This window comes from Halichoeres trimaculatus, unplaced genomic scaffold (assembly GCF_033239565.1).
Source record: "Halichoeres trimaculatus isolate MK-OKI-2021-1 unplaced genomic scaffold, fHalTri1.1 fHalTri1_scaffold_5, whole genome shotgun sequence".
NCBI classification, from domain to species: domain Eukaryota; kingdom Metazoa; phylum Chordata; class Actinopteri; order Labriformes; family Labridae; genus Halichoeres; species Halichoeres trimaculatus.
The window spans coordinates 27583089-27607999 of NW_027437183.1; the positions used below are offsets into that span (position 1 = coordinate 27583089).

Consider the following 24911-nt stretch of genomic DNA (forward strand, 5'->3'; position numbering starts at 1 on the left):
AGAATCAACACATTCAGGCTGCGTATCAAACTTGATAAACTGGAGTTTATATCAGACATCCAGCTCTGTCAAGCGTGAAAGTGATATATTTTCAAGCACATCTGTAACTATTAATAGATACTTTACTTGCACATCTTCTGCGGCTGTCAGCGGGCAGTCTGCTGTACTTTTCTAGTGCATGAAGCCACTTTAACAAGTCATTACAAGCATTTACATCACTTCCTTGTGGTAATCTCATAACAAAGACCATGATACACACTGTGAACTCCACAGTAGCAGATGTATCTCAGACAAAACTCATTGGCACCTAACTTAATACAGGGTAAAGAGTTGATATTGCATCAGCCTCAAACTGCTGCAGAGGGGAGAAGAGAGGAGCCCCTGCACAAAAACAGGTGGGTGAGCACAGAAAGGAATGATGGGACGGCAACAGGAGCCGTCTGTGATTGGAGCGTTTCTAGCTCCAGTAAACCTTTCTTCTCTCGGCGCCATGTGCAGAGTGTTGATAAGAGACATCATCCCACTGACTCATTAATCAACTGTGAAATGTACAGCTACCTGCCGCTTTCTTATTCCCCGTGCCCCCAAAACCCCTCCGCTTCTCCTCTCCTGCCCGTCTATGACGAGAGGAAAACAAACTGGACTCCACAAGGATTCCTTTTGAAAAAAAAAATGCTCTGGTTGCAAATTTTCTGTCTCAAGATTTTTTTTTTTACTCTCCTTTCTAATCATATCCACATGCACACAGCCATGTGTACACTCGCATTCACTCACAGAGACAAGCGTAGGAAAAAAAAATCAGTTTTGTAAACACAGGAAGGCAAGGACGCAGGGGCAAAAAAAAAAAAAAAACATACAAAAAAACCTTCTATGCCTTAAGTTGAGCAGCTGAACCCTTTGTTCTACACATAAAAAACACAAGTCTGATGCATCTCTGTCTCTGTGGCTTATGTTATGATCATGCACAAAGATAACCGTGTCAGTTTGACTTTGCATCAAACATCCAAACCCAGCTGCCACTGCTCACTTTTCTTCTTTAAGTGCTTTATTCTGCCTCTTCTCAAGCTGTGCTCCCGTGCTAGTATCATCAGCAGTTAAAGTCTTGAAACGTTTACAAATCGTGCCATGTTTGTTTGCAGATCTTTTGCATCTACCGTAAGGGAAAAATGTATTATCTCCCCACCGATTAAAAGAAACAAAAAACAGAAAAAAAACACTCACAAGAAGAAAAGAGGGAAGTTGAACTGAAGTGAAGGGGGAGATTTGAATTTTGATTAGTTTATTTGTATTCCCTTCTTGTCAAAACCCTTAATTTATCTGCCAGTTCTGAATGTCTTTATGGCAAGCTGACTATATAATCACTCAATGCACGTCATCAGTTTTTCTGTGAAGTAAGCAACAAACTGACCAAATCAAATCTTGATTAATAGGCAGGGAGGTATGGAGAGCATTGTATTGTTGACAGCTGCACAAACTGAAAGCCCTGAGAGCTTTTAGCTGTAAATTTTCTTATGGAGCAGATTGTAAAATTATACTCAACAGGGCAGAAGTTCATTTCCATTTTGATGCTGCTTTTGTGGAACTGGAAATGCTGCTAACAGGAAAATGTTGGGATTCAGTTAGCTGCAAAGACATGAAGGACTGTTTACTTCGACACAAAGAGTGCACTCCAGGAAGGGAAAAAAACAACATTTGAAGTTGTCAGAAGGGTTGAACATGAAGTGTCAGTCACTGACTTCTCACAGAACATAACCCAGAAACATCACAAATTTCTTCTTATCATCCGGGCACAAATGCTGCAGTCAGTTTGCATTTTACCTTCTCCAGTAATAATCCTGCTCGAGACTCTACTGAGCTCTAAATTATTCAGGCACAATGTAAAATACATAGAGGTGAAAGCAACTGCAGGTAGAAGAGAGGCACAGTGTAAAACTGGACAAACACATGTTGCAATATCAGCTTAAATAAACCGTCTGTCATTACTTGGGAGAAAATAAGAAGGTTTTCATGCCTAAAAATGGACCCATGTCTGTGTCTGAGACTTGAGCTCTGGGTTGTGTCTGATGAGGTCTGCACTGTATTACTGCTGTATTGCATTATGTACTGCTGAGGCTGTTCTTGCCAGAGAACTGGCAGCTCTGCTTCATCTTTGATGGATTTCTCTCTCTGAAATTGTTTAATGTTCATGTAAGTCTGTTTGATTCTCAAACACAGAGCCTGTGTTTTACTCTTGATGCTGCAGACATGTGTTTGACAAACGATCATTTGTCTAATCTGAACTATTTCGTGCACTGGTCCCATTTCTGATTTTACTAACTCAGTTAAATTACTCTTCATAACATGCATTCTCTACTTTAAATTTAATTTCAAGGAGATTGTAAACTTTACCACCACAACAATATAATTCAAAGTGACTGCAGTATTGCCAGGAAAAATATCTGATCAAAGAATAGCTCCAATAGATGTTTGTGTGTGTGTTTTTAAGACAGCAAGCACACATAACTGATACATTCGGGATCCTTTTATCTCTGAACATACTTTGGCGGCATAAAATGATGACTGATGTTACGAATCTAGGATGGTTTCTTTGGAGACAGGTGGAAATTTCTCCAAACTGAAACTGAGTCCCATATCTTTTGACGTACCAAGTGATAACAAGTCGGACCAACAACATCAAACACTGTGCTGCTGCTCAGCTGTGGAGCTTATATCAAGTTTTACACATATAACAAGTATTTGACATTGTTTATCCTCAGACGCCCAGAGCTGTAAGCGCATCAGTTCATGGAAACTTCTGTTATTCTTACCAGACATGACCACACCTGTTAATGAGAAAAAGTTGGTTTGACATCCGTTCCTGTGACAGATTGTAAGCCTTTTTAACCATCGAGCTGTTTGGCTCAGTCGTATGCAACACATTATATTTGATCTTCTGCCTGAAGACTCAAACACTTTGGTGAAAACACTGATCTGTAGTGATAGAAAACATCCGTTAGGAAAGAAATCTTTAAACATAAACATACTAAATAACATCTTTCATCTCCAAAAATGCCATGTTTGGTTTTAATCTTTTTTCAGATGATTTATGATTTGAGAAGAGAAGCAATGCATCAGGGGAGAGCATTATTCTGATTGTAGAGATATATATATAAAAAAGTTTCTGCATTTTCCAGTCTCGCTGCTGTTGCGTTCCATATAATATGGGGTGAATAAATCACATATATCCTGAAGTCTTTGTATAAAAGAAGACATCAGAGTGTCATTGATAACAGAGAAAACTTCCCAACAAACTTTACTCATTCTCCCAGAAGTAATTATTCTGGTAGGCTAAGATTTTAGTATGAAACTCACATTCTTTCATCCTTTTGGTTGCTATCCATGAAGAGATCTCCCCAACATGGCTACAACACAAAGAGCACAATCCACAGGCTTTGTTCTGTGCATAATTATATTCAGGTAATCTCTGCTTTTGTCTTTCTGGGTATGCTAATATTTGAAGTAGCCTGGATGCAGAGGAGGGATTGTACCAGATGATAGGAGAAGGGATAACTGTGGAAGACAACTACTGGGTAATCCTTATAGGGATTGTATGTGTTGATTTTAATGCAAGTGCACTGTATTGGATATTTGCCAATATTCAGTATGTTTTATCCACAGGGCTCAGCTTCTGTGCATGAGATGTGAGATTTAACCAAAAGGTCAAACAGGCACCCCAAGATATGAATGACATATTGTGATCATTTAATGTATGCATATGCATTAATTATGAAGCCACCAGTTGGATAGTCCAACACAACAGTAAATAAATAGATGAATATGGGCTTTGTCCAAAAGCTAACATGCCTTCACACTGCCCTTCCTCAAAGAGCATGTATAATGTTTACACTGCCTCTAAAAAGAAAAAAAAGTAATGAAATCAGAGGTTAATCAAAGTAATTAAGAGGACATATTTAGAAGCTTAAGGTCCAAACCGTGCAAGCTGTTTCCCCCCTTTGCCCAGTTTGCATGCTAAGCTATACTAATTGACTGCTGGCAAAAGCTTTAGCTTACAGGAGGTGTTACTGATCTTCATATCAAACTCTTTGCTGGAAGCAAATTCACATATTTTCTAAAATGTTTATTTCTTCATGACCACATTTATTTAAAGGCAGCTTTACTGAAGTCAGGCTCACAGGACAGGTTCACATCTTTTTCATGGCAAGAGTTTTCAGACGATAGAAATGGTAATCTGTGAAGGGACAGTTTGTTGTTTTTTTAAGTGTGCAGTGGAGGGACCAATTTCTTGAGTGACTGACCAGAGAAGCAGACAGAAGCTAGACTATCAAGCGGCACTACAGATGGGGTCAGGTCTACCATGTAATAAAACTAGTTTTAGCAAAATCCAACCAAAGCAGTATTCTCCTGTGTAAGTGTATGGCCCATTTCAAAACATGTAAACGCTTTATTTAAAGCTTATTCACCCAAAACATGTGCTCTTACACTTGCACCACACTAATCAGTTGTCTGTGCCTTTGATGTCTGAGCCACTAATGTAATGTGAATTTTGATACCTTTATATCTCAGTTTGACGCAGATTTGAGCATTAGATCGTAAAATGATCCAGGTGACATATGGAGCGGTATTTGTTTCTTTATTATGCAATCAAAAAGGATAGATTTGAAAACAAACAAAAGAAAAATTGCAAATAAATCATTATTCCAATTAAAGCTGCAAGCAGCAGCACTATATTATATTTTTGCCAATGTATTTGCATGGTCGTTATACACACAAAATTTCAGGGATGTAGCTCAAAGTAGCCCAAGGGGCTACAGTTTTAAGCCTCTAGGGGGTGCTATGGAGCATTAATTTTCGGGCAAGTAGCAGATTCGTACATTTTTTTCAGGCATGTGAATTTTGGGGCTAGGTGTGTTTGCGTTTTGTCCAAGCAAAAGGCACGCAATTTGGGATTGTTTTGGCAGATAAATAAAGAAGAAAAAAGGCGAAGAATATTGATGGCAAGGGTTTCAATAGGGCTCTTGTCCAACCGTATGTTGGCGGGCTCTGGCCCTTAAAAAACAAAATAATATGTTTGTGATTAAAACTTTATCTTCATATATCAACAAATTTAATTTAAAAATCAAAATTTTGCTCTCATGGAACACAGATTCGTTTGCACTACCAGAAGTTTTGTTTGCGCTTCGTCCTAAACTTCATGGGTGGGGCCTCCTCTGAAAACTGTAAGGAGCCACCTGATTGGTCAGTGTCCCTCAGAGAGACGTTATGACAACTTTCGCCCCCACATTCTAATGCAGGTACAGGAGACGCTAGGAGCCAACGAAAGGAGGCAGACATTGATCATCAGGCATGTTTTACGTAACTCTCCTGTCGTATTGATGCTTTTAAGGTTACACTTGTTGCTCTTCTTGTGCTGTTTTCCCCAACTATTAGAGACATGAACGCCCTAAATTTAAATCTACTGTCCTACTGCTATGCACCCATCATAAATAACGATGGTTTGTTTTGATTATCTATCTAATTAAAGTGTATTGATTTATACATAAAAATGCCGAAATCTGTGAGATTGAGACACTGTGACCAAAGCTGGGACTGTAATGAGCTCGTCAGTCATTTATCCTTTTTTAATGCATAATAAAGAAACAAATTTGGCTCCATAGTGACACAGTGATCTTGGTCTGACCCTTCAACAGCCAACATGTCCTAAAAAAACATACTGTCCACACTCTGGGTTGTGTCATGGTTGGGCTGTCAGAGTTAATGTGTCAATAACAGGTTAACAAATTGTCATTTCATCATAAAGGCAGTGCAGTGGGTAGTTTGTGGAGGAAATAATAAGCCTTCTTGAGAATTAAATGGATAAAAGAGGAAATAGTTTCTCACTTCTTTTAAAACCTAAAATCACTAACATTTGATCTTATCATACAGCTACTGATTCTAATTGACTCTGTGACATAACATTGTGTCTTGATTTGATACATGTCTGTTAAATGTAAATGAGATCATTGATGCACAAAAATGCAACTTTAAAATATTAAAGAATGAAATTTAACTCCCAGCTAACAGGAATTACAATCTCACCTAAACTTTGTAGCATGTCCTAAAAATGAAAACTCATGATCTGGTGTTGAAATCTGTCGGATGGAGGCTAGTAAGCTCAACAAATGAGGTTTCTTAAGGTTACTTTGATGTAGGTGGATGTGTTTAAGGTCAAGTTGGAAAAGAGAAAGTGTGTGTGAAAGCAATTTGAAGGACGTAAGTATTACAAAATGTCACATCAAGAAAATAAAAATATACAGTATTTTTTCCAAGCACAAGATATTTTTTTACCAGCAGTGTGAATTATACATTGCATAATGGAATCATGATCTCTTTTACTTTCTAAAAATAAAAATATTTCAGAGCAAATACTCAAATGAAACGACCAACTTGTGATTAGAGTAAACTATAGACAATGATTGGATTGAAACAGGATTAAAAGATTGTTATCATTTGTCAGCCCAAGTAATCATGCAACAAAAAAACAGTAAGGGCTGAACATTAATTTTGAAACAGATTTCATTCCAGCTCATCTGGTTTTCATCTGGACAATCAGAAAGGAACAGTGGCGATCAGTGCGGCAGTGGGCTCTGGTTTGAGAGTGATGGAGGCTGCAGCAGTATGTGAGCTGCTTGGGTCCTCTGCATCAGACAAGTTGTGACAGCACATCGTTTTCTCAGTTTGTGGGCTTGGGCTTGCAGTTACACATCTGTGCCGCCAGGTAACTTGGAATCTCTCCCACTCTTCAGGTATCAGAGAAGTTTCTCCTTTACTTTCTCCTTCCGTCTACGGACACAGCTGGTTCACATTACCTGCGGTGTACCCACTGGCTTTGGCAAATATCTCTTATAACTACACTTTAAAAGCAAAACTATTCCTTTAAGTGTGTATCAAGAAAATGTGCCTATTCATACTATCTTTGCCTCTTAAAATATTCAGTAAAAAGAGACGTGGTAGAGTTTAAGTCTGGGTCACAACAAGCCCTCTCCAAATACCTTACAGTTAATTGCACTATGCATCATAACCTCTGCTCTCCGAGGGGGCAGAGTGAACTCCCACTCTTGCAATTTCAGCTGCTGCTTATTAACTACTTTCCTCCTGCATGTAAACACAGGCACACCAGTGTTGTAATAACTGACCACACACACACAAGCACACTCACACACACCCCCACACAGGTTATGGCTTTCCAAGCAGTTAGAGCTCATTTAATCTCATCCCTGTATACATTCTTTGTGATTGAGCCTTTATAGACAAATATAAACGCAGATAATGAAGGCCTTCCTTTAGTACCTGTACAGAACCATCTTAACTTACAGTAGAGTCCATTAAAGGTACTGATGATATTGTTTGGTTTAAATGAAAGAAAAGTGAGGTTTATATACATAGAGACAGAAATATACACATGTGCAGGTGGACGTCGATCCACAGATGTCAACAACAACATCTCAAATAACCAAAGAACCATAAACGTATAACTTCTTTAGTTCTTTTCTCGGCCTGCTAACAAGAGCTTATTATAGTACCCAAATGAAAGAGCTGTACGGTAGATTGATTATGGTCACGGATACTATACCAACACTTAGAACACTGAGTAGGTTTTACAGTTTAGAGTTTACACTTGTGTTGAACAGACAGAATGTAATCACCCCCCCTCTTTTGCCAGCCCCTAAATTTGTGGTCTGCTCATCCAAGAGAAGATTAAGTCGAGAACCAATTCAAGACAAAATAAGTGTGACTGAAAGCAGAAATATGTCTCTTCTCTCCCTCTTTCTCTTCTCTTCTCTCTCTTTCTACCACATTTACCTCCTGCTCAATCCTTTTCTCTGTGTAACAATTTCAGTCCTGTCAGCCCTGTCTTCATTTAATTATGTTGTTCATTCCCCGTCTCCCTCCTTCAGTGAGAGAAGTGCAGAAGTCTCTGACATGATCAGCTTCAGTCCTCAGTTTTTGGTTCTCAGTCAGAGGGAGAGTCGTTCCCAAAAAGCGGCCCTCTCAGCCTCTTGTAGGGTCCTCTTAAAGTCATGTGATTCATCACAGTTGTGGTCTGCCATTACATTACAACAACTGAACAACAAATTCACAACTGTAAAATCTGAATATTTTCCACTTCCTCCCTTTGTTTATGTTTTGATTTTTTCCTCTTTCTCAAATGCCTTTAATGTCAACTGCCCAGAGAGTCAGCCTTCTTAATATCAGTCTTAGAAATAACACCTTCTGCTTTCGGGATCAGCTTGTGGGTGGATGACCTCTTTTTTTCTCCTCCTGGCACTTCTATAAGGCATGCTGGGCCAGGACCAGAGCCAAAGTCAGGCCGGGAAGCAGAGCCCAGACGTTGGCACTCAGACAAGCGGAGTGATCCTCTGGCAGGCCCCTGGTTTCGCCCAGGCCACCGTCTCTTGGTTCAGGGTACTGGGCAGAGAGGGAGATAGAGAGGGACACACGGAGGGAGAGAGATGTGTAAAGGTTAGACATGACTCAGTCACTCCTGCTGCTTTCTTCTTCTGGCATTTGATGAGGGCGAGTAGCAGTAGAGGAGGGAGATGAGGCAAGAAAGGATCAGAGCCGGGGAGAACAAGAGAAATTCTGAGTCAAAAAGTCAGAGTAAAAGTGAGAAATTACATGTATTCATGGCAGAGACACTTTGGCACTGACATTAAGTATTTGATCCACCAAATGTTTTGATATGTGAAGTATAATTCAAGCCCCTGCTGCTCAGTATGCTCTCTGCTTCTTAAACAAGTTGGCAACAAAGGGGAGCTTCTTGTGAGGACTTTTTCTTTTTTCTGCAACTCTTTAAGGTTGTGCCAGCAAGTCTCTAAACACTTTTTAAAGCTATCATTACAGACTTTATTTACAAGAAAAACATGCTACCAAGCCAAAGACACACTACAGAAGCCAGCAGCAGCTGTGGTTTCCCTTCAATATTTCATGAGGCATAAATTACAGCAAGTAGAAGGCGAACAAAACACTATCTTGTCCTCTTGTATGCAGTTTGACTGTGTTATTAAACATATTTAAGCCTTCATATGCACAGGTGCTGTTGTAAACATGGCTGACCTCAATCTTCACATTATGGCACACACATCAGCCCAGCTATTAAACTATGTGGCCTCCAGACTTCCACTTTTATATCCAAATAACAATGGCCTTATTATGTTCTCTTCTTTAAAATTGTTGGCATTTTGAATACTTTTTCAATTTCCTCTGATTCTTGTTGCACAAAGCAGAACACATGCCTCCAAGTCAAAAGTAGTCTCGCTCAATTTGCAGAGGCACCATTTTCAGTCCAGCACAGCAATACAGAAGCACATCATAAGGAACATGAAACATTTTCTCCTCCTCCTCCTCCTCCTCCTCTTCCACCACCATCCCCTCAACTCATCTTCACCAATGTAACCTTTGCAGAGATTGCACTTTGGTCCATTTCCCTGTACACAGAAAAAAACATCTACTCTGATGTTATCTACCCGCACCTCATCTTCCAACAGAACAAGGGAACATATAAACTGGAAAATAAATAACCAAAGGGAAAAAAACGGTGTGAATTATAGTAACAGGAGAGGCATATTTTTCCTGTAAAGGGAAAAAGAAAGGAGAGGGAAGGAGAGAAAGGAGGGGGTCTAAAATAGCTGCAGTTATCACAGTACCTGGGAGTGAGCATTCACGCTCCATATGCTCCCAAGAAATGGTTAAATGACAGTTGCCAAAAAAGAGGGAAAAAAGCAATGGGTAGCTTGACAATGCACCAAACACACCCGCGACTAAAAGCCAATTAATTAGCAAGGGCAGTGATGTGTGGTAGCAGCCTGTTGACATGAGTCCAGATCTCTGGTTGCAGCCAATATCCACACATACACTCAGGCTGGTGAGAAGGCGCACACACACACTCACACACACACTCACACGGGACAAACACAGGCATACACTCGCATACGTGATAGAATACAGACAGTGTCAAAACATGCACTCATTAATTCATGCTGAAATACACGCACAGGGGAAGAGAGGGATGAAAAACATTTACACGCATGATAATTAAAGTGTATGTCATTCGTCAATGGACGAGTAACTATCTACACATGAGGACAACAAGTATTTTCATTATCAGTCAGGTTATTGTCAAATTTATGGTGCAGTAGAGCTCTTTTTCCCCAGGCTATACTTATTGAATAACCCTGAGTTACGTAGTTTCTGTCCACAATCAATTCTATCCAATTGAGCTGAAAATCAACACACAACAGTGCTACATGGGAACACAGGCAACACCAGTTTCCCAATGGTCATTGGGCTGGGGGGAAGAGTTCTCATGCAGTATTTGTTTTACTTGAAAAATGGATATGAAACTCAATATGCAATAAAATAAACTGTTGAACTTCAGGAATCCCTTGCTCACGATTCTATTGTGTGAGGACATTAAAATTTAAATCAGGATTACAGCTGTAAGACGTATAAAATCCATCTTATCAGTGAGACCCACACCAAAACTAGGGATGAGGAAGGCAGAAGTGAGTGATAAATGAGCTCTTAAATGCACCTAAAACCCTTGGTACACACTGTGTAGTTTGATTGCAGTGACCTGGGTCAACAGATGTAGTTTATCATGTAGATACAATGAACTACAGTGTTTACAATTAGACACTTTTATGGACTCTGAGTGCAATAATTGGGCCCATTTTAGTTACACAAATCAAACATCAATACAACAAGCTGTAAGTGGTTTATCTATTCACAGCTATTTAAACATAATTTTAATGTTTTATACCACAAAGAAAACAGTAAAAACTTTAATTTCCTACCTGGGAATCAGCGCAGTGTTCTGTTTTATTCTTGTATTTCTAATGCAACTAATTAAAGCCCCTGTAAGGATTTTTTGATTGGTTATGAAACCGTCTAAATTAAACACTGATCCATCTTCACTACCTACTAAAGCAAACAAGAAGAAAAACAACTTTTCAATGCTGAAACAAATTTGAGGGGTAGGTGTCAGGTGTTTTAGCACATGAAGAGACTTTATCACTGTTTCCACACCAAATATTAACAATGACAGACATGTTTCAACTAGTGCTGCACGATTTGGGGAAAAGGTGCGATTTGCGATTAGGTGGACAATATTGCGATTGCGATTGTGCTTGCGATTTAATAAAAAAGTTGTGTCATGATGAGTCTACAGATTTGCTTGGTTATCATGGAGAAAAATCTGAATTGCATGTGCTGACATTGCGATTGCGATATCCTCTTTTGCGATTACGTAATTGCATGTGCTGACATTGCGATTGCGATTGCGATAATCGTGCAGCCCTAGTTTCAACTTTTTTTTTTGTCAGAAAAAACTCCACACGCACAGATTTTTTTTTTTTTAGTAAATAATCAAAGAGATACAAATGAGTTCAAAGGGGACACCAAAACCAACACAAAAGAAAGTTCCTCACAGGAGTTTTGAGAAAGTATTGGAAATCTGGACTTTATTATTTAAACAAACATGATCACTGGGATCATTCTGCAGACCTAATTAGGGTTTATACTTCCCTTGGTTGATCACCACAGAAGCTTGTTATTATAATGTGAAACCTTTTGTTTTTCTCCATATAAACATATCTTGACTTAGAAGACCAGCACTCTGACTACAGGGCTCTAAGGACCAAGCTTCAGCCCACATGTTTACACACTGAGTACAGGATAAAAACCCACAACCACTGGCACTGACATTTAGAATAATTATGCATCCAAATTAGCTGAATATGTCTTTACAGCTTACAAAGAGCCGGTTGGCTGACATGAGCAGTTTATAAAACAGCTCATCTCAAATTGTTACTCATATCAAAGGCTGGCCTCGGGTGTCATGGTCATCTGTCTCCAATTTATCCATCATCTGTCCACACATGTACATGCATATGTAGGTGGGCTTCTGCAGGGCCTACACTGACCATCATGAGATTTACAGCTTGGGCAGCCACTCTTTTGCCAGGGGGACTCATACCAAAACAACACTCCCCCAATTTATCTGCCAGGGAAGTTTGACAAGTTTTAATTGCCAGCCATGGTTGTCTGAGAACGCAGGGCCACCCAAAATGTCCCTACCAGCTCCCTCTCTAATTATAAACTTCCTGCTTGAGTAATCACACGTCTTATTGTTTCCTAATTACCATTTTTACAATAAATTAAACACTACGCTGCAGTGAGACAGGCGCAAAGCGGTGCATCAATACTGACGTACACACACAGAAGCAATTCCATGATCCATTTCCCTGCTCACATGCTCGCTCACGCTCCCCCTCTCCAACACCTTTCCAAAACACACACACAGTGTTATTGTTATCAGTGCTGCTTGTCCATTAATTCTCTGCTTTGCAACATTTTTTAAGGTTTTAATTTGCTGTCCTAACAACAATGAGGGTTTCTGCATAAAAGGACAATGCTGCATGATGCAGCTGCAGTGTGACCATTTAGTGGCCGTGAAAGCCCCTGGAATTACTCAAAACAGACATCTTAATGGGAGTCATTCATTCAGCTTGCAGATTTCATTCAAAAACATTGCAGGATGCTTTTTTTATTTGTGTATCTATAACAGTCATTAAAAATGACATAAATCACAACATCAGCAGTGTCAGTGTTGGTGTGCAGGAGGTTTAACAGTACAGTTCAATACTTCAGCGTCTAATACAGCGAAGCTTGATCACCAGAGCTCCTGCAGAGGTGAAAAACATCGTTAGTCTTACATCAGAGGGCTGCATGGTGCATCTAAAATACATCTGTAAAGCCCAACAATTTTTCATTGTGGAAACTAATCAACCTCAAGAGCTGGAGCAAAAAAGAGAAAAAGTAACCACCACCACCACCACCACTACCCCCTAGCCAAAAATGCAGGGAAATATTTCATGCATGTTCAAAAGAGACAGAGAGACAGAGAGACAGAGAGCTTTTGGCTGACAATATGCTTCTGTCATTTTCACAATTAATCTGAAGAGGAAATGAAGTACAGTCCCATTAAAAGACAAACGCACATGCATTTTTGCAGCACGGCAGAGTAATGTTTTCAGCTCCAGACGGTGAACTCGGTTAGAGCTGAGTTGACTGCAGTCTTCAGAGTAGACTGCATTCAGCAGAGAACAGGCCCTGGGCCAGTATTTTAGAACTTCTAATCCAGATTAAAACCCCCACCTCCCATTTCTTTCACTACTTCATTGTAGGGGAGAGAAATATAATATTTCAACCAAATGTCATCATCTTGGGTGTAGCATAAACTGTCTTATCATCGAGCGTCTGTTCTGATGTGCCAATTGCTTTAACAGGCATAAAGATTGGATGTGATGTGACTGTGAATGCTGCAGCGTGTTTGGCTTCGTGATTTCTCCTCTCTACAAAATCCTCCTTTCATAGCAGCATAGTGGGGGAGTGGTTTTGTGTACTTCTTCTTGTAATAGGTCCATTTTAACAAATTTATGCAAAGAAGTTGCTGGAACCTGCTTAACATGGATGGATATATTTGGGCTCCATCAACATGAGAAAAATCATCCTCACATAAATCTCACACAATGAGGTGACCTATATATTACATAATAGACTCCAGGATTAATAGCCTCAATTCAAAAAGCCTACCTGACTGACAAGCAGACGTTAGATTATGACTCTGCATTTGATTTTGCATGTGAATTTAGTGTTTGCTGAATCCAAGGCAATGAATAATCCAAGCAAATCAGTTACCTTTGGGATGGTGACAAAAGGAGGTTCTGAGGTGCCTGCTGACCAATCCGATCCTGTCTTTGTGGCTGCGGAGGAGCCTGGGACAGACACATTTTTGTTCTGCATGTTGTCTATCCCATAACCGAAGGCCTGGATGGCATTTCCTGCAGGGACAGAGATATAAAGTCATTTGTTTTTGACTGCCATCCCAGCAAGAAGCCAGCTAGCAGACAGACAGCTCTAAGTCAAATTCTTGGTCCCCTGCCCAATCTTTGGCAACCGAGGGAGCAAGAGAGGGCGGAGAGGGACTGAGGGAAGGAAGGAGTAAAAAGAGCACAGAGAGCCAGTCTTTCTGCTTCGTCAGTAAGCTTGAGAGTTGTTCGCCAAACTAATCAAAGACAGCTATCGGAGGTTCGACTGTGAAATCTTTCATGGGGGTGGATGTTTCAAAAATCTGAAAAAAGGCCAAAACCACTGTGTGTTTCATATTTTAAGCTGTGCCTTGTTTTAAATGCCAGACATGTTTATTTTTCAATTCGTCCAGCAATTATCCCTCTATAAGGAATCCTGCTGAGACACAATGAACACATTTATCAAACACAAACAAGTCGGGTTCATGTCCTCAGCTCCTTACAAAGATCCTTTTAAGTTACAACAGCCGCTCACAAATTGCAAAGAGCTGACCAAATAGTGCCATAATGTCGGCACTCGAGATGATGAACGCCAAATTGTTTGCCGGCAGTTCAACACTCAGAAAGGGAATCTTTTAAAAATCGCGAATCAATCAGCTCAAACAGAAGACAGCAGCCTGCGCATGCTTATGAGTGCTTGTGCATCCGCCTGCACATGCCTTGTAAATGTGTGTGATTCCTGTGTCTGGGTGCATGTGCGAGCCCCTGCAAAAATGTGATAAATCCGCGTTCAGTCAGCTTTTCAGCCAGATATGGTAAAATCTGGGCTGAGTACCTTTTCACCGCTCATCCATTTAAAACACTGGGCTTGTTTCTCTTTGTTCAGCCAGAGAGAAGGCAAGGCATGTAATTGCTTGGCAACCACCTCCATTATAAGGTCAGCATGCAGAGATGACTTTGAATAGATTTGTGACTGATCAAATTCAAAACAATCCTAAACAAAGAAGAAACAGTGTTTCCCCTCCAACACCCAAGGGACAAATGGGAAACTTATAAAGTGCATATGCATAATCGGATGAACACACATGCAAAAGTGGTCTTTCGCGCAACAAATGCACGTCCCTATAGATTTGTCTATCTTGTCCTCCGTCTACCCACATGGTGCTGCACACGCCCACGCAAGTCCACATACTGTACGGTAAATAGTGCACAGACACCTGCACACTTGACGTGTACAAAAGCAGCCTTCATGTTCCTCATTCTGTTCGACACAGCGGTAATTTGGGCTGCTGCTGTGGAAATGAAAGCACAGAGAGAGGAACAGAGCTCTCCAATGAAGCCTAACTTTAATGCCAGCAGTGAAGAGCCCATGTAGTACTGCTGAGACGTGTAATGTTACGCATCTGTTTGTCAGGTCGGCTTTCATTCGCTTTTCCCCTACAGATCCTATAAGATGGGGAAATAGTCATAAATCAAAGCAGTTGGCTTGAAGGCCTCCAAGCTGGGTGTTTTACTGCACCCAAATGTTCCACTGAGTGATTAAGCTCATTGCCAATAGCAATTCAATTTTTTAATGACTCTGGATAAGTTTTCCTCGAGCCCCTGGTCATAGCTTACCTGCAGGGACAGATGGGGTAGAGATAAAGGAGGAGAGAGCAAAGGAGCAGACACAAGTGAGAAACACAATCAGGGCTCAGACCGTGTTAGGAGTATAATTATAATATCCCCTTTCTGCTGGTCCTGACACATGTTTGAATAAATACTGAAATTATTCTTGTTCCTTTCTTGCCAGAAATATCAGTTGATTGTCAATCAGTGAATATATATATATATATATATATATATATATATATATATATATGTATATTCACTGATTGACAGGAATATATATATATATATATATATATATATATATATATATATATATATATATATATATATATATATATATATATATATATATATACATATGGGCTGATAATTTTTTTTACATTCCGATCCGATCTATTAAAATGTAATTGTGCCGATACCCGATCCATACCGATACATTAGGCAACATAGTAAAACATTAAACAAACAAAACATTCTCAATTTTTAAGCCATTTATTAAATAGCGTTACAACAACCTGAGTGCAATATGTAATTGCATGGTATGTAGGGATCCAACTTTTCTGGTTCCGATACCGATGTCTGGGCTTTGGGTATCAGTCCATACCGATACTGATCCGATACCAGTGTAAAATAATAACCTGCATGCCCTACTGTGGGATAAGACTGGTAATGTTTTGGGTAAAAAGCAAAAAATGAGTAGATGGAAAAACGTAAATAAATATGTATTTAAATTTATAGAATATTCAAATATTTAGCACTATTTTGGTAAAACCAATGCTTCAGAATGTACAGAAATTCTATTCAAATGTAAACTTTTATACCCTGTAGACTGGTAATGCAGCAAAAAAAAGTGCATCAAAGGAAGCATTTTAAATCAAGTGGCCAAGAGCGCCAGAGAAAAAATACATGGAGCTGTTTGCCTGGAACGGCCCCTTTCCCACCGATAGTGATCCAGCTTTTAAGGGGGAACCGATACACTGATACCTGACACCATGATTGGTATATAGATGCACTATATATATATATATATATATATATATATATATATATATATATATATATATATATATATATATATACACACACACACATATATATACATATATACATATATACACAATGGTTGTGCATTTTGTGTGTATTCTTTAGTCTGGTGTTTGGAAGTTTATCGCCTGTTCCCCTTGACTGCAGAGAGGAGATGCTGCATTTTGTGTTATTTTTCAAGACGCCTCCTCAGCTCCCAGCTTCATCCCTCATCCTGCACACTCAGCTAAAACGGTACCCCAGCAATCTATTGAAATGGTCTGAAAGCATTTCCCACACAATGGAACATGTTAAAGGCAATGGTGTCTTGTAGCACTGATGACACCGCTCGCTCTGCCATTGCAATGAAGCCGCTCGCTGCATTTTACCTCACAGTGAGAAAAAAAAAAAAAACCTGAGGATGTTTGAGGTAACCACTCTGTCATGCTGCACCTTGTGTGTTATGCATGAGATGTACAGATGATGTGTATTTTAGCGTCTCCTATTATTTCATTTGTGCAAGATATGTTCCTTCATGACATTTTCTTCCCACAAGGGATAAGCCCTTTAACTTTTTCAGATTGAATGTGGAAATGACATGCAAATGGTTTCTTTTGTATTAAAGTCTGGGCAGATCTAGCCCAAAGGAGGGATGAGAAATGATAAGAAATGACTAGTTTCTGAGAAACTAAGACGATTTAATTCCAACTTAATCAGCAGGCAAAGGACTGTACAGGGATAAGTTGTACCAAACTATGTGGCAGACAAGTTTTCAAAAGAACTCTTTGGAAGTTTTCATCCACGCTTCACCTTTTACTTATCATTTGGTACATACACACATTCATCTATATTTCTATTCCTGTTTTGTCATACCCAAGTTTAGTAAATAATTTATTATTTTCCATCAAGTTAAATTCAAATTTTCCTTGTTGGTGACATATCTAACCCCACTCGTCATTATCTCCACATCCAGCTCCCGCCTGACCAGCAACAACACTTCTACATTCATCTATTAGCCATGGAAAAAAGAAACTGACATGAAACATTAAAGTTGCATTCAGTGGAAGTGCATGGCTCACTCTCTCCTTATATGTCAGCAGTAAGAGAAACTACAACATCCCTCACTTGTGCTCTTATCAATATTACATGACTGATAGACTCCGATCCCTTTCATAAGCATGTTGAGTGTGTATGTGTGTGTATATGTGTGTGTGTGGGGCTCACTTAAGCATGTGTTTTCTGTGAAGTAGCGCAGGAAGTTCAAACACTCCTCCTCTTGGTTTCCGCTGCTCTTACAGGTGCACCACGGGGAGATGGTCCAGTTGGAGTAGCTGCTGTCAATGTAGTTGGGAGTCATTTCTGTCCCTGTGGGGGCAATAATAGACAAACACACATACAAACACACACACACAAACATTAGGACAAACAGTTATGGGTCACTAATGGACAATAATGGACCACATTTATAGCAGATAGTATATAAAACGGACAACAAAATGTTAGTCATAGGAATGGGTTTGCACTGTTTGAGTTTATGGCAAGGTGAAGCATTTTGTAATGCTTTATTTTAGATGTAAAGAGGCCATTATGTTAGGTATATTTTGCAAAGTAGGTGCTTTCGGAAGTGTGTGTGTGTGTTTAGTGAATATAGCACTGCTCTACAAAAACATTTTACTTTTCAAATGTCTCTCTGTAGCGATGCTTTCAGCCGAGTCAGAGGCGTTAGATGCACTTTGTGCAGCATTTTCCAGAGAAATCCCGGAAGCACCGTGGCATATTATCACTTCATACTGCTCGATTTATGACACACAGCGGGGAAGCAGTGACTGATACTGAAATATGGACACTCCAGTAACCACTGTGCTGGGTAAAAAAGAGGCTATTTCATGAAAATTTGCATTTGAGTTCTGTGAAGCTCTAGGATTGAAAATGTGCCCATGCTAGTCCTCTCATATTGTTTGAACAACATTTACTATGAGCAAACAGATGGCCATCAGGTGTTTTAATTAAGTAAACGCTCCCACTGCTCTCTACTCCCTAATTACTTCTAGCAGTGAACTGATGTCCAGTGTGCTTAGGGAGATGTGAGGCCAGGAGGGAAAAAGTCTCATTCCCCTGCTTTGCTATACTGCCATCACACTTTATCTGAAATGTGAAGAAAATGTGGGAAAGCTGAGTTAAATCTGCAATTTTTTCTGTCGAACTCTGAGCCATGGCTGCACTGACCGATGAGCCTTGCGTAGGAGGACAAGCAGGCCTGGTGATTGTCTTGGTTGGGACAGGTGCTCACTGTGTTTGCAGTCATCAGGCAGTTCACCATGTAGTCAGCCAGCCTCGACCTGCACAGCAAACAAGGAGCACAGCAAAGAGAGAGAAAACGTCAGAGTCACACATAAGCAAATGACGGATGACCATTCGTACACATACGCAGATTCAAAGCGCACAGCCTAATTTTTGGCACTATTAGTCCCCTACAGCAGCTGCCAATTGTGACCAACATCAAACTAGGAAAGTATATGCAACATCTGCTCCTGAGCCACAACAACAGGTGGCCTGAATAGCAACCAGGTCTCACACAGCCCTCTGTGCCAACAAGCTATTTACTACATTCACAGCATGAAACACAGAGCCAGCGGTGGTGCATTTGTGTAAGGATGAGAAAGATATGATATGACTCTTTTGGCTGTTAACTCCATATTCAAAACCAACATCTCCATTGTCTCCCAAAGTCGCTTTGCCCACAAACCAAGGGACCTTATAAAAATAGTATGTTTTGTTTCGGTGTGTGTTTGTGATAAGAGCCTTAAGTCTGTGGAGGCCCCCAGGGTGGCATTGCTAATCCACTTAAGTAGGTTTATTGGGAGTAGCGTGTGCAAAGTTGCTCTGTCTGTACTGTTCACATCACAGCTGCCCACTAAGTGAATCACAATCCATTGCACATTTCTCTCCTTCCCTCTCTCTCTCTGTCCCTTTCTCTCTGCCATGACTCATTTACTCTTACTTACTGACCCGGTGTGACCACTTTTTGCAGCCTTAAGTTCAAAGGTACTGTAATGTCCCTCAGGCTGTTTTGTCCTTGGTCCCACACACAAACAAGCACACATCCCGACACACACAAACACACTCAAAGACAAACATAGTGACAGTTCTAGTAAGAGCAGTTGGCTGAATGTGTTGCCTGGCTGGTAAGCAGATGGTTGCTAATATTCAGGCGACTAGTGCCTGATAAAAAACAGTACACTTGACTCATTTATGATAGCTGCTCTGATAGCCTCCTCGTCTTTACTCAGTCTGTTTCACGGAACAGTCATTCATTCTAAAAGAGTGCTATGGAATAAGATATGTGTTTGATGGAAGAAACATCATGGTCTGATTTACTGTGACATATTCTAATTACTGTACAAATAAAGAATTTTCATCCTGATGCTTGCTGTGTTATCTCCAATCTTTGTTCTAAGTTTAACTAAGGCATGTTAAATGATGTGATCTGAATAAGTCAAAACCTCCTCACACACATAACATCAAATCCAGCCACAGTACGGAGCATATTTCACCTCAGCCTGTTGACACTGTTGCAAAAACCTATGCATAAAGCTGTGTCACCTACGAAGCTGAAGAAAAGGAGACGAGCCAAGCAGAAATGTCAACATCTTCTTCAGTCTGGTTCATCCTGTTTAACATTCTCTTCGGGTGAAATGTTTGGTTTAATATAAATAACAAATTAATAGGCTGATCTGTTAACATGACCATGAATTGAAATCGGAGCATGTAAGGGGAGTGTGAGGGAGCGGAGAGCAAAGCCACCGAATTTTGAAGGGGCACAAAGCAAGATGTTTTTTAAGGATGGGGACGCAGAGCGGGACCTAGATTTGTTCAGTTTTTGGTCATTTCTACTCTCAACAAGAGTCTGGTGCATGCCCAAATCAGGGACAAAATCTATATAAGAACAGTATCCGAGTAGAAATATTTTATTTCCTCCTACCTATTTGGGCCTAAGACTTCCATGAAAAATAAGTAAAATGTGCATACACATATTTTTGGAGCGCAATCTTGGTTGAACGATTCTGTTCATAACTTTTATGGACAGAATTTCTAGGCGCAGCCAGGGTGTCAAGGGGGTCCGGTTTAGTGACCTCAGGATTGGATCACTGCTTTTTGCAGATGATGTTGTCCTGTTGGCTTCATCAAGCTGTGACCTTAAACTCTCTCTGGATTGGTTCGCAGCCGAGTGTGAAGCGGCTGGGATGAGAATCAGCACCTCCAAATCCGAGTCCATGGTCCTCAGCCGGAAAAGGGTGGAGTGCCCTCTCCGGGTCAGGGATGAGATCCTGCCCCAAGTGGAGGAGTTTAAGTATCTCGGGGTCTTGTTCACGAGCGAGGGAAGGATGGAGCGAGAGATCGACAGGCGGATTGGTGCAGGGTCTGCAGTAATGCAGACTCTGCACAGGTCTGTCGTGGTAAAGAGGGAGCCGAGCTGGAAGGCAAAGCTCTCTGTTTACCGGTCGATCTTCGTTCCCACTCTCACCTATGGTCATGAGCTTTGGGTAGTGACCGAAAGAACACGATCGCGGGTACAAGCGGCCGAAATGAGCTTCCTCCGTAGGGTGGCCGGGCTCTCCCATAGAGATAGGGTGAGAAGGTCGGCTATCCAGGAGGATCTCGGAGTAGAGCCGCTACTCCTCCGCGTTGAGAGGAGCCAGATGAGGTGGCTCGGGCATCTGATGAGGATGCCTCCCGGACGCCTCCCTGGTGAGGTGTTCAGGGCACGTCCCTCCGGGAGGAGACCTCGGGGCAGACCCAGGACACGCTGGAGAGACTACATCTCTCGGCTGGCCTGGGAACGTCTTGGGATCCCCCCGGAAGAGCTGGACGAAGTGGCTAGGGAGAGGAAAGTCTGTGCTTCCCTGCTTAGGCTCCTGCCCCCGACCCCGGATAAACGGAAGAAAATGGATGGATGAATGGATGGATGAATCTTGATTGATCGCTAAGCAGTAAGGGGCGGAGTGGCATGGTGGGACTTTAGGCAGGGAGTGATGGAAGCGGACACCTTGGGTAGCTAGGAGCGGAATCAGAATCCATCCATCCATTTTCTGAACCGCTTATCCTATTCAGGCTGGAGCCTATCCCAGCTGTCATTGGGCGAGAGGTGGGGTACACCCTGGACTGGTCGCCAGTCAATCACAGGGCTGACAAATAGACAGACAACCATTTGCGCACACACTCACACCTACAGATAATTTAGAGTGCTCAATTAACTTGATGAGCATGTTTTTGGACTGTGGGAGGAAGCCAGAGTTCCCGGAGGGAACCCACACATACACGGGGAGAACATGCAAACTCCACACAGAAAGGCCCACTAGTGACCTTCTTGCTGTGAGGCTGCAGCGCTGACCGCTGCGCCACCGTGCAGAATAAAAAATACTTCATTGATCCCTCAGAGGAAATTACATTTCAGTTACATCCCTTCAAGAACATGCCGCTCCACTCACATGCTCTGATGGAAATGCTCATTTTAAGGAGATATATGAAAACCTTTTTATGGAAGCATCACTGACCATGAATGCATCTGTATAAAAATCAAATACAAAATCTGTACTAAAATCAATACACTCATCTTAAGCTCCACTTTATGTCACACTGTCAATATCAAAACTCACTGAACCACCTGCTTACTATGAATTATCTCTTACTAAAGAATATTTTCTTCTATCTTGGTAATAATAGGCCGTTAGAGTCCATTTCCTGTCTTTATGATGACTGAATAAGATGTAGGTTGTTCTACTTGCTAATTTTCTAGAGTAAATGTGTGAGAGTGTCATAGCACATCTATGCAAAGGTCAGATGTTTGCTAACCAGGCTTTTCAGCTCTCAGTTGAAGCTCATTCATTTCCTGTGAAGCCACAAGACATTTAGGTAATGAAACAAAGAGTAGGAAGATGGATGTGCATTTAATCACAGCACTACAAACACACTTTTTTATATTACACGACAAAGTACCTGAGTTGTTCCTTTGTTAGATCCATATTTACTTCACATATCACTTTCCAGATAATAAAACCTGTAAAGGATTCATTAACTCATTGACTATTTATATGGCCGCTGAATTAAATTATGTTTAATGAGAAGCCCTGACAGATGCATCCACAGCATTGATGCTCTGATCAAGAGATTCATATTAAAAAAACAACAAAGTGCTGATGTTGCACACCGCTGCATGCCACAGCAGCCTAAACAGGTGGAATGTTAATGTCACACAAATTTACATACCGCCTTGTCTTTTAATATGCATCACAGCTATATAACTTATCATACGTTCTTCAGAGGCGACACTCAATCACTTATTCATCATCCTGAGCCTTTTCCATGAGATTCTGGAGTAATTGGATTTGATGAGATGCATTGTAATGACACGGAGCGTCTACCTGCATGTTTAACTGCAGGAGGTGGATCTGTTTCCTCCAACAGGAGGGACAATGACATCCAGGAAACTCAGAGTGGAGGGTTCATGCAGCCATAACACAATGTACCAGACAGAGAGTCCTTCTTTTGTGGAAGTGAGTTGTGCTTACTGTTGTGCTCCATCTCAACTCTGAGAACAAGGAGAGCGCAGACAGGCAGATTTGGCTGAGGGGTATGTGGGGTGATGAGGTCACAATCCCTCTGTCTGTCTGTCTCTCAGTCTGTGTTTGTGTGTGTGTGTCTCACCACAGCAGAGATGCAGTCAGTGTGGTGTGATAGGCTCAGGCCTCCAGCAGCAAACCCCACTCAGACTCACTTCATTACTCCAACTCCAACTCCATCCGCCCTCCTATAAAATCACCCGGAGAGCCTCTTGATGTGACATGCTGCTAACATCACATCTACAGCCACGCTTCAGAAAACTGGACGTATGGGCGCTCTAGCAGCGACTGGAAAGCCTCGAATGGTTGCACACGCACACAAACACAAATAGTGATACACGTTACATAATGTTGAATCAGAGGAGGGACCACACAAACACAAATCTATCCTTCTCCACACCTGTCCCTCTTGCTCAAAGCCCTCTCTCATCCTTTCCTGTTCCCTCTTGAAAGAAGCCACTTGTTCCCACAATCATGGCACGGATGATAAAAAAAGACACAACAAACAGCAGGGACAGAAAAACAACTCTTTTGTGCCTGTATAAAGCAACCTGTGGAACCACATTTTCATTTTTCTTCCCCCCACAAGCAAAGGTTATTTGACTTTTTTTTGACAATAAAAAAATGTAAATGTCAGATTTCTGTAGGCAAAGAGTGCAAAAGATTAAAGAAAGCGAACAAGCAGTGTGTTTCTTTTAAGATGCAGAGCTCTTTCAGACAATGACGGCTTAAAAACAGTAATTTAAAGTTTAGAGAGGTGTCCTGAGTGTTCAGACAATGGTGTTCCAACACCGGGATGCAGCAAATTTCATGGCTTCCACGGGCTTTCCATTATACCTCGGCAAAGCGCCACTCGCTGCTGAAATTACAGGCTGTCTAGCTCAACAGAGTTTTATGGTCATTTCAGCCACTCAGCCCCCAGGGAAGTGGCAGGGGAGCCCCCACTGAGGTAGACTTCTTTCAACCAACCTGACACTTTAAACACAGTTATTCGGCTGAGCGCTGAGTGCCTGTCCATCCAGCTTGGCAGTAATAGAAAACTAATGGCTTTTTATATGGATCCTTATTCCTATCACTTGATGCCCGTGACAAACAATGTGACTGAAATCAGATGAGTGTCAGTCTTGGAAACCATTTTCTCATGAAAGAGGAGGAGGGGCGGGAAGAAAAACAGCTATCAGACGGCAGAGTCGTCTAATACAGCTTCCTCTCCACGTTAAAAAACAACAGTCTATTGAGAGTCCTATCTGGTTTAGAGACTTCCCCTCCCCGCTCTTTCTGCAAATATGAGTTCCTCTATGGATGATAATTTCTGTTAAATGTGAAATTACAGCTCTTCACTCTTATCACTCCCTCAGTCTTCAGCCCAGAGAGGCTTTAGAAACCATATCTCAGAAAGCAACAATAACCATGACACAATGGCTGCCAACATAATAGAAGTTACAAGACGCGAATGAGAGAAACAAAAGATGTTTCTTGCGCCTTTTTCTCCTCTTTATCTTTTCTTTTGTCTTCTTCTGACCTTATCTCCTTCCTCCCCTCCTCTCTCATTAAAGTCCTGTTGTCTCTGTCGTATGAGCTGCAGCCTCCTGTGCTTGAGTACAAACTCACAGCCTGGTAACTTGACCTTGGTTCAATCAATAAGACTCTACATCGCTGTGTCCTTTTTGTCACTTTGGGTTTAATTCCAAAGCCAGGAATATTTCTTGCTGAATCCAACTTTGACTTCACTCATTTTGTAAACTTTACAGCATGGTGCAGCAGAGCTCATTATGTCGCATCAATTATTATAAAAGCTGAACAATGGAGC

The 24911-nt window shown here is 41.1% G+C and overlaps 1 protein-coding gene across 1 annotated transcript in view; it reads right to left on the reverse strand.

The window, feature by feature from the left end:
- Positions 1-3168: 3168 nt before the first annotated feature.
- LOC141790731 (GDNF family receptor alpha-2-like) overlaps positions 3169-24911 on the reverse strand; it is a 59644-nt gene continuing 37901 nt past the window's right edge. The window contains exons 5-8 of the mRNA XM_074670795.1: positions 18708-18820; positions 17706-17846; positions 13738-13880; positions 3169-8445 (exon numbers count right to left, since the gene is read on the reverse strand). Coding sequence (XP_074526896.1) covers positions 8308-8445; positions 13738-13880; positions 17706-17846; positions 18708-18820 — 535 coding nt within the window. The 3' untranslated portion in view covers positions 3169-8307. The remainder of the gene's footprint in view (positions 8446-13737; positions 13881-17705; positions 17847-18707; positions 18821-24911) is intronic.